This window comes from Pholcus phalangioides, unplaced genomic scaffold (assembly GCF_987345545.1).
Source record: "Pholcus phalangioides strain wild (caught in Gottingen) unplaced genomic scaffold, Ppha-v1.0 ptg000001l_1, whole genome shotgun sequence".
Taxonomy (NCBI): Eukaryota; Metazoa; Arthropoda; class Arachnida; order Araneae; family Pholcidae; genus Pholcus; species Pholcus phalangioides.
In genome coordinates, this window is record NW_028301594.1 from 19992214 (window position 1) to 20005457 (window position 13244).

A 13244-nucleotide genomic window follows, 5' to 3' on the forward strand; every position below is an offset into this window, starting at 1 on the left:
ATTTCTGGGTCCTGGAATTTACTTCATTTATAGAAAAAATATATTCCTTTTCATTCCAGGAAGAAGAGAATAAAAGAATATACGAGCCTCCTATCATATATTTCCCATCATACTGTCATTCTGGTGAGTGAGAGATCCGCACATTTTTCCAAATAAATTCTCGTATGAATTTCCTTTTTTATTTTATCCGTCTGTGAAAGAAACGATATCTTTTTTTAAGCTGTATTTTAATAAAATTAATCATTTTTAATAATTAATTAAATGCATTCTTACTCAATTCGGTGAAGATTCTGACATTTTTGTTTTTAACGATTTTTTTCTTTAAATTTCTTTACGGTGAAAGTAGTTATCTATCCAAAATGAAATGGATTGAATGCTCGCATTTATGAATTGAAATTTTCTCTTTTTATCTAAGATTGAATTTTTTAAAGGAAATTTTAATTTGGATTTCTTTTTCTCTTTATCGAATTTTTTTAAATATTTATCAAGATCTTGACTAGCCAAACGCAGCTTTACGTCTCCAGTTTTTGGTTATTTATTTGTATTAAAAAATTCCAATAAAAATATTGTTTATTTTGTTAAAGTTTTTCAACTAAGAAAATATTTTTATCTTTTTCCATATATATATATATATATATATATGTTACTGCCAAAGCCCGAAGTGCTGCCAATTCGGGAAGAGGCAGCCACTTCGCGTATTGGCCAAGAGTTTTGGCCGAAGTCCGAATTGACGATATGATTGGATTTTAGCCAGCCATTTCACGAAATGTCCGGAGATCCCTTTCCAAAGCTCGATGTGCTGATGTAAGACGGCCCAGTGGGAGCCAAATCCATTTTTTTAATAGCCAACGTGTGATGCATGTCTATATATATAGCATCTGTATTGGATTAGCTTCATGTGACGCGAGAAGAAAAATGAAATTCTAGAGAAAAAACTATAAAAATAATTATACATAAACATGCAGTTTTTCTGCCAAATTTTGGAGAAAAAAACATGATTACAGCATCGTGACTGCAGTTTGATGGGTTGCCATAACTAACATGGATATAATTATCACGAAAAAATGTACTCCAACTTGACGATTATCCAGAATCAGGTCTTTTGTTATCAGAATTCGGCCGGGGATCACCGGCCACTTCGCGAACTGGCCGGTCAATGTCGAAAATTCGAACATTGGTCGTGTCAATATTTAACAAAATTGGCCAATTCGCGAAGTATCCGATAAAATAAAGAAATAAGTGTGTGTGTGTGTGTGTATATATATATATATATATATATATATATATATATATATATATATATATATATATATATATATATATATATATATACTTATATTCACAACATTCTAAAGTATTTTTCACCTCTTTCCAAAACGCCTTCAGAAAAAATCCCTGAATCAACTTTTCCTTATTACTACTCTAGAGCACTTTATTTCAATTCGCTGGTGTAGAACTTGTTTCAGGTTGCAATTGTGAAAACAGTTTTAAAGTCTGTAATTTTCTTGCTCACAATTTTGAAAGGTTTCACATTTTTCATATGAAAACCAAAAATAAAAGATTTTTTTGTGATAAAATAAGAATTTTCCACGAAACTCTAAAAAAAAAACCATTTCTTCAAGTATTTCTTGTGATTTAAAAAGAACCCGTTTTTCATTTTCTTTTTTTTTCTCCGTAAGTCTAAAAATTTATTACTTTTTTTCATATCATTACAAAACATTATTTTAAATAAAAATGAGCTAAAAATTAATGAGTTTATTATTTTCCAAGTTTTGAAAATTATTAATTTTATTTTAAAATTGTATTTAATTTCTATCCAAGGTTTATTGAATAATTCATAAAAAAAAAAGTTTCTTAAAATTTCAGTGCTATTAAAAGTGGGTAAATACTTGACTCTCTAAACTCTGCATTATTAAGAAAATTTAATATACAATTTTTCTGGAAAAAAATCCAATTAAAATTATTCAATTTCAAAAATTGTCATTATTATAGAAAGCAAGCATGAAGAAAAGAGCCTAATGCTTTAGGCTCTTTTCTTCGTGGTGCAACTATACGTGTATACATTTATATTATATTGTTTAATGCTCTTTTACTTGTATCTATAATTATATCAGTTTTATAATGCTCCGTAAATTTTTTTATGTATGGAAATATATAAAATTGAATTGAATTGAAAGATTCAAGATGTGGGTACTACATTTTTTATTAATTTTAACACTGCAAATCAATTGGATTTTTCCAGATTTATTTTCGATGAAAATATTTTCAGGTAAAATAAATTAATCGCTTATATTAAAACTCATGATGAAAGTACACGCATGTGTAGTTTCACACTTTCTTTGATGATCTCCATATTGCTTTTAGAGTGAATGGAAAGTGGAAACATTAATACAATTAGGTATACGCACGCGTGTTCGTTATCCATATTTCACACACTCAGAATCAGTAAACACATGAATTAAATGAATAATACGTTAGTTAATAACTGCTGATAGCTCATGAATAACTAATAGTCATATTTCATGAATTATGATTAATGCAAATTATAAACGACTTCATAGAAGAATGAGTTATGCATCGACATCCTCGGAAAAGTGAAAAATGTACGACGAAAGCAACCAAAATAATTATCTAAGCATGTCTCTATCAATTATAACATTCATTAACATAAAAAAAAATCTAGTCAGTATTAATGAATTCATTCATTCAACTAAGAATAGTCGTAATAGTTCCTATGCAAATCGTTGATTAGTTGGATCTTCTTTTTTTATCCTTTCCTCTTTGTTCTTTATGATGGTAATATTTTTCGCGCGACATGATCCATGTTCATTTCATGCTAGTTACGCGACCGTATTTTTCGCATTTGTCGATTCGTGTCCAGTCATTTATCTTCCGCATCGTTTAACTCTAGGTCTAGAATTAATTCCTCAAGCAATTTACGAGGTCCCCAATTCTGTGAACGAACAGCAGCAGCAGCAGCAGCACATCAGCAGCAAGAGATTATGGAGAGAAGCCGGAGATGGGTAAGCAGTTGTGTGTCGTTTAATTTGGCCTCGCGCGACGATTATATCCTCTCCTCGTGTAATTCTTTCTAATTACACCGGGCAGAAATACATTAAGATTCTAAATGACAGTGTCGAATATTACTCCACTGTTCGCGATTTTCCACCTTGTGCGCCCTAATTAGAAATTCGATCGGGAGGTTGGTTTTCATAACAATATTGTCTTTTTTTTTTTTTTTGTCTCTCTTAATTCCAATAAAAATCGAATATATATATATGCTCTCAATTAATTTTTGGAAATGATTTTAATTAAATTTTTCGTATCTATTGATTTCAGATGAGATACGTTTCGTTTTACAAATGCAATTCTGATGTTATTTTAGAAAGAAAGTATTTTTATCGAGATAAATACATTAAAATAAGAGATTGAGTTTCATACTATATTGCTACTTATTTTGCGATTGAAAAAAAAAAAAAAACATTGATTATGCTTATGGTTTTACTTTCCTGAAAATTAATTAAAATTTCGGAAAAATCGCTAAGTACATACATCAGATGGTTTTTTTCTTTATGGATTGTACTGATGTTTGAAAGACCTCATATTACGCGAATGCCGGTGGGTAAAAACTAATGAAGAAGAAATCGATTATGAAATTTCTGGAATGAATTTCGAGTTTAATTTATTTTTTTTTTCTGTTTTTAAAAATACAAAAAAAAGAAATGTAATTGTTTTTGATTTCGAATAGCAATTCCAGTACAGAATCCGACAACGAAGATCTATTATACACTCTGCAGAATCGAGATGACACTATTCTTAAAGACGAAGCCAGAGAGTCAGAAACTGAATGCGACCGTTTATGTGAGGATTCTATTTATTTATTAGTAATGTGGCTTCTATGAATTATTAGGGGTCAGGCGGGGTAATTGTAAACGATTTTTGGTTAGTTCGAACATTGCTCGCAATTAATCTGCTGGAAATGAAAATTTGCTTCTTTTCGAGGATTATACCTACTCTGCGCTTGTTTAGAAACTAATACTACTGTATGAGGGGTAAGCAAAGCTCGTAAGTTTATTTAAAGCCACCTAAGCCAGTTTTCAATTACCCCTGCTGTTTCCAATTACCACAAATTTTAGGGTAATTGAAAACATGCATTTCAGTTACATTCCAGCCTAAAAGCTAATAATTCCAGCCTTAATTAGTAGCTTGGACCAAGCGTCTTTTTCCTGTGGTTTCCAGGCATTCTCTTCCTTCTAAGACAAAGAAAACAGTACTTCAACTCCAGATCAAATAACATCAATTACTCACAATTACATAACAAGTAAATAAACAACAGTGAAACTGTAGATAACAAGTAAATTATATCGCAATATAAATTAAGTAGTAAAATAAAGTAATATCGAATAGTAAGAATATGTAAATAAGTAAATAAAACTGTGTTTTCAATTACCCCCATGTTTTCAACATTCCGCGGTAATTGAAAGTAGGATCGATGGGTCACTAGAAAGACTTCAGATGAAAAAAATAGAACGCTTCATGAAGTTGTGACCGTATAGAAATCATATAACAACTGTAATTTGATCCTTACCTTTTAGTAGCAGCAGGTAGGGGACGCAAAACTTTGAAAACAAAAAGAAACGTTCAATAGAATTTTGTTTGTTGTTAACTATCAGCTGTTATCTAGGCCCAATCAGCTTCAATCAAAAAAGGCGAGAATTGGCTCCAAGGCTGCCAACAACACCACCCAACTTAACCCAGTTTATTAAATTTCAATAAAAGCCACTCAAATCGCTCGCAGCTGTCCTGTTTCCAACTACCCTGGCTGACCCTTTGCTGGAAATATTTATCATAGTAATTATTTTCATTAATGATATTTTTTTTTCAAATAAAGTGTTTCTATCATTTTATTTTCGTGTTATAACTTCAATGCATTAAACGGATTTTCTCTATAAACAATCTAAACTTTATTTTTTTCTCAATATGCAATTAGTCATTAATTATCAGACCAATTAAAATGGAAAATATCTCAGCTTTTGGTATTGATTATTTTACTTTTGGCATTTTGGCATAATTAACACCGTATGTGTAAGTTGTAAATCACTATAAAACATGTCGGATGTGTACAAATTGTTCGGATTAATAGATATAGATAATCACTTACTTAAATATACTAATGAGGCGCAATTATAGTTTTATTTACCGAAAAATGCACTTTTTTTTTGCATTTCTTTTCATATAATTCCAGGGAAAACTTTTGAAGGAAGTCAATATGAGGCCGTTACAAGGTGAAATGCAGGTGAGAAGTACCATTACAATAAACTTTCATCAATGTTCTCTTAACCGTTTAAAGGCCGAACTATCATCAAAATTGGTTATTTTGAAATTTGGAATATTTCATATATATTATATATGTATATAACATATATAAACTTCGAAATTTTAAGGAAAACAAATTTCTCTTTTTTCACAATGTTAAATATAAATAGAACATTTAAATAAAGTGTTTTGTGGAGGGGTATAAGCGGAAACTGGTATCACCTATATTCTGACGATTATTATTTCTGGTGTACAGTTACCATACGAGAAATTTTCTATTTTCTACTACGAATTCAAATTCACAACACATATCTGTTTTTTTAACACACAGTGCAGAAAAGTATTTTTTTTGACTTGCAGACGTCAATTTGCTCGTTACAGTGGTGGCCAGCCGACACGTTTTTATGTGACAAAATACCATCAAATTTGAATCGCTAATACCTACGAGACTAATGATGAGTGAACAATGATTGGGCCTACAACGGATAAATCATGTTTGTCGCTCAGGATGTGGTTTGTATGTGACGTCATCGCGCGATAGTAGACGCATGTGCGTGATTGTCACGAATTAGCTTTGCGTAGAGTTTAGTGTAGCGCAGAAACACGTTAAGCAACAACGTTGACTCTGGTGCCGTTGTAAAAAGCTCGCGGAGCACTACTAAGACCTAAATTGAGACAATAAAAATAGTCGCCGGAATATAAGTGAAAACTGATATCAAGTTGGAAATTAAAAAATAATTAAATACGTCGTCTCACATATGACTCTTAAATATATTTGGAATTATAGAAAACGCCAGTCAGAGGAAAGCTCGCATTGAAAGAAATGCAAGAAGCCTAAAAAAAGTCCACTGCCGAGCGAATGCGAAAGCTACGGCAGTGTCGAAAAGAAAACGAGAAAACGGCGTAAGGCGAGTACGTAGCTGGTCCGTCGGGCGTACAGCGGCCGGTGACACTGGTGTAACCATTGTATTATAGAGATTGATAATTAAATTACGTATTAATACCAAACACTTGTTATTATAATTTCATCGCGATTTTTTCGCGAAAAATCTACTGCGTTGGACCCTAACTGCCACCAACTCCTTTTTTTCCCGTGATATATTTGGAAAATATCTTTGATGGACCCGTTTTTGATATTAATACATAGTGTTTTTTTGGCAAACCTCAACCGTCCACGCGGCACAGACGAAATATAATAGCTATCAGATATGACCTGTCTTCTTTTTCTCAGATAACAAAGTGGACCTTGGCGAAGGGTTAACCTCTCATTCAATAGTAGAAGGTTCCTTGCCACTTCTCTTCGGAATTCCAAATGCGAAATACGATAAGCTTCTCGCAACTCTCACTAAATTACCGAACATGCTATAATGGTCATATATGGTCTATAATTGTGATATGGCAAATCTTTTTCCAATGGAATGCACAGCTGTGGTTTCGATTGGGTTCTTGATAGATTTTTTTTATTCCATGCAACACAGAGTTGGAATAAAAAATTAAGTTTTTTTGGAGGTTTTTTAGGTTTTTTAGGTTTTTTTTCGGATTGCTAAAAACCTCCTTGCCTTTTCTCAAAATCTTCACGTGAGTATTGCACTTAACGTTTTGCTCCCGTTTTCTGCCCGATAACTTTTGAGGAACACGCTTCGAGAGTTTCTAACACCTCATCCTCGTTGTTGCAAAATATATATCTACTACTCTATATACATCAGCCGAAACTGTTGTCACTAGATCATTTTCAACAATATCCTCTTTATCTGAAAGTTTCTAAACATCCTACAGCTTCTTCTATTGTGAGATATCTTTTCGGCATAGTTACATACAGCTGAACATAATAAGACTATCTACGATTGCCGATCTCTCTCGGTTTGACTAGTCTGCGGTTCGCAAAAAACATTCATTTCTAAAAAATCAAGAATAAAAAAGTACTCACCCAATATAAGTAATCCACCTCAGAGAAAGCACATTCCTCTACGCCAGTGGTTCTCAACCTTTGGAAGCTCGCGGCCCGGTTGAGTATTTATTTTCGAGTGGAAGGCCCTGGCATAAGCTTGACTAATGGGAAATGAATGGAGAAAAATTAAACGATGAATCACTCACCGCCCGGTTTGACTGATGCCAGGGCACGGCGGTTGAGAAACACTGCTCTACGCCATATTATCCAGAATCCCCCCCCCCCCATACCAATGCCTTCTAGAGCAGGTATTGCCCATACGCATCTGCTCTAGAAGGTATTGCCCATACGCATATCAAATGATGGCAACACCCTGGGGTTCCTCGCTAATGCCTCGAACGGCAATATCGAAGCAGCGCACTGCATATTGGGTATCCTTAGATTTTCGCTCTCTTGAAAGGCCAATACTCCATAAATGGAACATGCAGTTTTGAATGCATGTAGCTTGTTCACATTTAAAAAAATACAAAGCAACTAATTAATTCAAAGTTTTTATTATTAAAAATGGTTGAAACACACACAATAATTTCCAATTTACTTAAAAATTGAAATTTTGGCAAGTTTTTATCGAAATCGGGAAAAATGCCCAAAAAACGTCAAATCTCAAAATTCTATCAAAAAAGCTTATATTAACCTGAAAAGTTCCCGAATTTGTTTAAAAAAAATACTCTTCGAGTTCTTTCTATATATGATAAAAATCGAAAATGTTTGAATAAATTTTTATCCGATATTTTTGCAAATAAAGACTGTGTTCCATAAGATTTTCAAATACTGTAAAATATTCATATTTCAGAATTTCATTTGTATTCACTGAATTTTATTTTTTTACATTGTTTATACATTTTCTGAATTTCATTTTTTACATTTTTTGAATTTCATTTTTTACATTTTTTTGAATTTCATTTTTTTACATTTTTTGAGTTTCATTTTTTACATTTCTTAAGTTTTATGTTTTTACATTTTTTGTTTCATTTTTACATTTTTTGAGTTTCGTTTTTTTACATTTTTTGAGTTTCGTTTTTTTACATTTTTTGAGTTTCGTTTTTTTACATTTTTTGAGTTTCGTTTTTTTACATTTTTTGAGTTACTTATTCAACAATCCATCGAAAGCGGTACTTATTCAACAATGCATTGAAGACATTACTAATTCAACAATTATTATCAAACAACGCTTCTCTAACAATACATTTTGAACAATGCCTTTTTTTATGCAATAACCATTTATCACTATTTCAAATTTCAATTTTACATAATCTCCACGAGTTCGTAAAACATATGTACAAGTATGTACACGTATGAATTGACGAATTGAAGAATCGATTCTGAATGAGTAAAGGTACTTTTTCCCACTAGAGCTTTTAGGAAAAAAATAAAAGTGTAGCAAAACATTTAAACCGTTTAGATCTATAAATGTATGCTTTATCTCGGTTTTCTCTCCTTGCAATGGAGGATTTTAGTCTCCAGTTCGGGTTTCAGGTAGGATTTGAATACCGTATCTTTCACAAATTCCGTTCAATATGTTTTTTGGTACCGTTACTTCTAGAATTTGATGTTTTTTTAGGAAAATAGAAGCGTTTTGTGTCGCATTCGAAGAAAATGGAATTGAGCTTCGTAAAGCCGGTTTTGTTCAAAGTATTTTTTCTAATGTGAAACATCTCAATGGCTTTTCTTTTCTTTTAAACGATACGAACAAGTTTTCAAAAAATTTTGGAGATATGTTTCTTGGAATATTTGAAGTCTCTCTTACTACGACAACGAATTTAAAATACATTACCAATGAGCAAAATATACAATATCGTTTACGCAAGGAAAAACAATAGATGTAGAGATTTCTTTTTTTTTTTTCCTTTCCATGTATACTGTATCTTGTGGTTTTTATTCTACATTTTGCATTTGACAAGCAATCTTTCTGATCCGGTAATGGTTTTTTCATTGCCAGGGTCACCTCATGTTTCCGATGAGAGATCTTCGTGTCCAGTTCCGCTATACTCGAGTCTTCAAAGATGTGTTCTGAAGAGGGAGGACTAAAGGACTAAAGGGAGGACTTTGATAAGAATTAGCAGTTTGGTGCTCAAAATAGATTCAAACCCCATCCAAGAGTCCAAGCTGCGCAAGTGTTTTGGGAACTCATTCTACAACATATTTATATGCAGGGTGTTTCATAAATTCATAAATAGTTTAAAAATTCATAAAAATTGAAGAAACTGTTATATTTGAATGTGGTTTGCTAAAACGTTATTCTCACAGAGGGTGATTTTTTTTGAATAAAAATAACATTAGTTAACATTAGTTAAATTTTTTGTCGAGAGATGGTGTTGCACGAAAGCAAATCACAAAAGATTGGATCTGAACTGTTCTTCAACCCGTCTTATGTCCAAAACATACGTAAAGCTTTAGCTGGTGATTCGTGGCTGAGGTAAAACAACTTCACCAATAGTGTTGTTGTTTTTTTTCACTGGTGTGAACATCGCAATGAAAACCTTTATGTAAACGCCAGTAACACAGGAAAGTTCTGAAATGAGCTTTTAATCACACATAGGACTCTGATTTGCATATTTCCAGTGATTTTCTTTCGCGCAGTGCCTTATTTCAACAAAAATTTGAACTTTTTATCATGTCCAAAAAAAATATCCCCCTTCATGCGAATAACTGTTTCACAAACCGCGTTCAAATATACATATTGCTCAAATTTAGATGGATATTTAGACTCGAATTTATGGGACACCCTGAGATTAAATTATTGAGTTATTGGATTGACACGACTTAGAAATGCCGAATTACGCGCGTTTATAAAACGTGAAAAAATTTGGTAAACTTTACTATGCATTCAATGTCAAAAGAAGAAATGCAATTTAAGTGTTTTGGGATTTATTGCCAAAATGTTTATCTTGATTCATCGATGAGTGTGGCAGTGGATATTTGTATATTCTGAATAATTGTACCAATGCGATAGAAAGCGCAGAATCGCATCTCCTCTGAAGGTTATTTACAGCAGTAATCAAATTGATATGATATCATGTATTTGTGTTATAAATCTTGTTTTACATGTTTGCAGTTTGACATATTGAGAAATAAACATTAATGAATGGCGAAACACCGATCGCATGGAATCAAGAAAGTAGTAAATGCAAAGAAATTATTTTTCCCTAATATTTACGGTATGATTTCTGTAACACCGAGATTATACACTAGAATGACGGAGGTGATCATTTTGACACCCGATTACACCTAAACGGTTGATCTCAGGTTATTGGAATTTCATGACTTTTCTCTCATTTTGTTAATGCATTTTAACTCCTAGAATATAAACTTCCGTTGTTTCTTAGTTTAGAGATGAAATGAAGTTCTACCCAAAACGACTATAGCTGTCAAAAGAACCGCTATGAAAATATTACACTGATATGGTTACAAAACTTCCTGAAATAAAAATTTCTCTCATGCGAACATAATGAATAAATAGTGGAAGAACAGATGTTCCACCCCATAGTGATTTCTTTTGTCCGGTACCCATTTTGTACCGTTCAAAGGTACAATTTTGGAGAATCTCGTCGTCGAACGTTATTTGATTCATTTAGCGTTTTTATGTATCTTTACGCTTTTTATGACATTGCATTCCCTGGAGTAATGTTGCACGAAGATTGTCATCTTCATTTTTCATGGTTTCACCCATGAGCCCCTAGAAGGGTGGAGCTGACGGGGATCCAGCCAGAGGTTCGGGACGATCTTTATCATTTTTTGTTCATTAGTGTTTCTTGACACTATAAATTCACTATATAGGGAGTGCTGGAGCCCAACAAAGATCCTAGCCTAGGAAAAGTTGCCTACTGCAGTGTGGAGCCATGAAATTATATATATATATCACATCACGTTTTCGACTGAGCGAGGAAATAATGTATATACCCTCACTTCCGAGTTAATACCCTTTTTTTCTGAAAATCACCGGTTTAAGTGATGAGGGCATCAAAAATGATCGACAGTTATTGATATTATCACAAAAATGAGAAACTTTGCCTGGTTTTAATTTATACAAAAATTGCCACGTTTTCAAGTTATTGACATGTTAGAAGACGACATGTTTCTCATTCATTCAGTACACGGTTTAAAAAAATCTGAGGGCTGGGGGGGGGGGGACGAGAGAGAAAAAATGCGTGGAAATTCTTGTTTGCTACTGATTTTGAAATTATAAATCAGATCTCACATTTGAAGAAACACAAACCAAAATTTATTTGCATTAATACGGAACTTCAATAACATAGCGGAAAATTGAAATCAAGGGGGAAAAAAGAAATTTCTGCCAGAAATTATGAAATTTTATTGCTCTACTAATGAGTGGCGCCGATTTTTTCGAAAAATTTATTCAGTGAACATTACGATCGACATCGAAAATCTGTTTTTACGTACGGATTTTTTATTGTTTAGAATTTCACGGCCTAGACATGCGATATCTTCGCAAATTTATGGACGGTAACCTTGCCAGTGGACTTTCTACAGAAGATGAAGCAACAAATCACATCAGCTGAAAGAATTATAATCAGAATCCTTATGGAGGTACCAAAACACAAGATTAGTGTTTGCCGTACAACAAGCCATTTTGTTGTAAAATAAATAAAAAAATCTACGTGAAAATCTCGTGAGATGAAGTGAAACGTCTAGGCTAAGTCTGATTTGACATGAGACTAGATTCACCTCGCCTCGCATCTATATTTTATTGGTCGCAAGATATCGAAGCGTGGGAACACACACTCCTTCCCACTCCACCCTAAACCCAATTTTCTTTTCTTCCAAACTGTGTACATCGCCCATCCTACCATCTCTAAATGGTTCTACGAGTCCAGTGGAATCACGGGATGTGGAGGGAAAGGTAATAAACTGTCTATGTCCGACACAAACCGCAAAATGGTTCGGGCAACGTTTTTAAAGGAAAGGAAAGTTTACGTCAATTCCGTTCTTCCGTTTCACTTTTGCCATTGAGAGAAAGGAAAGGTTACGTCATTTCCGTTCCTCCGTTTCACTTTTTCTGACGTGGATCTGAAAACTCCATACCCCACCTAAAAGTAGTTTCACTTCAAAAAAATGGTGAGTGGAAGAAGGTTAATCATAAAAATATGACAGAGAAATTGAATACACACAATTTCGAGAAAGTTTCAGTTAGGAAAAATTATTTATGTCGAACTTTTTTTTTATTGCGGTCAAAATTACCGCTTCCGTCGTTCTAGTGTTAACGAGCACGGGTGCTTGGCATTTATGGGAAGCCTTTCCGACGTGAAAAATGTCTTTTCGTGATAAAACACTGAATGGAAACGTGCATTAAAAAAATGAAATATATTGAAGCCAAAATAAAATAATAAATATAAGAATGAGAGAGATCAATGAAAATTTTTAATGAGTTAATGGACCCTGCGCCGTTTAATTTGAGGCTCTATAACCAGGTCCCATCGCCAGCATTTGATTATGTCACTCTGCTTCTTCAATTGATGGATTTCAATGGAAAAGCACGAGTATTATCCATAATTATTCACTGATTGAATATTTATCATTTCATATAAAATCAAATATAATATCTATAATTACATGAGAAAATGTGAAAGAATGTTACGGCCACTGCAAAGTGCTTAAACTTTGAACTTTGGACGTACGTGGATTTAGAATATGTTATAATCAAAATTAACCTTAAGCATATTAATTTTCAGGTGATTATGGCCCGAGTTTTATATATATGATTTCAGTAAGCCAGATCTCGATCAGACAGTATTCATGTACTAAGTCTGTACAAAAAATAAACAAATGAATATTATTGCTGCTATGCGTCAGTTGATAATAAATGTAATTTTCCGGAGAACTTGTACAAAGCTGATCCAAAAAGAAATTTACAGAGTGTTCCTCACACAGACACAATGCCAAACTGAGTTTTGTAACTGTATATTTCTGTAATATAATGTATTATATAAATGGAATATTTTGTGTTTTCATTAATTTTTCT

General features: G+C 32.9%; 1 protein-coding gene across 2 annotated transcripts in view; it reads left to right on the forward strand.

Annotated features, from left to right (window-relative positions):
• The window catches only part of LOC149090035 (cell adhesion molecule Dscam1-like), a 105228-nt gene extending 95941 nt beyond the window's left edge, over positions 1 to 9287 (forward strand). For both annotated transcript variants that reach the window (XM_089232013.1, XM_089232015.1), the window contains exons 23-27: positions 60 to 123; positions 2912 to 3023; positions 3749 to 3861; positions 5246 to 5296; positions 9204 to 9287. In XM_089232013.1, coding sequence (XP_089088139.1) covers positions 60 to 123; positions 2912 to 3023; positions 3749 to 3861; positions 5246 to 5289 — 333 coding nt within the window. In that variant the 3' untranslated portion in view covers positions 5290 to 5296; positions 9204 to 9287. The remainder of the gene's footprint in view (positions 1 to 59; positions 124 to 2911; positions 3024 to 3748; positions 3862 to 5245; positions 5297 to 9203) is intronic.
• The last annotated feature ends 3957 nt before the right edge of the window (positions 9288 to 13244 follow it).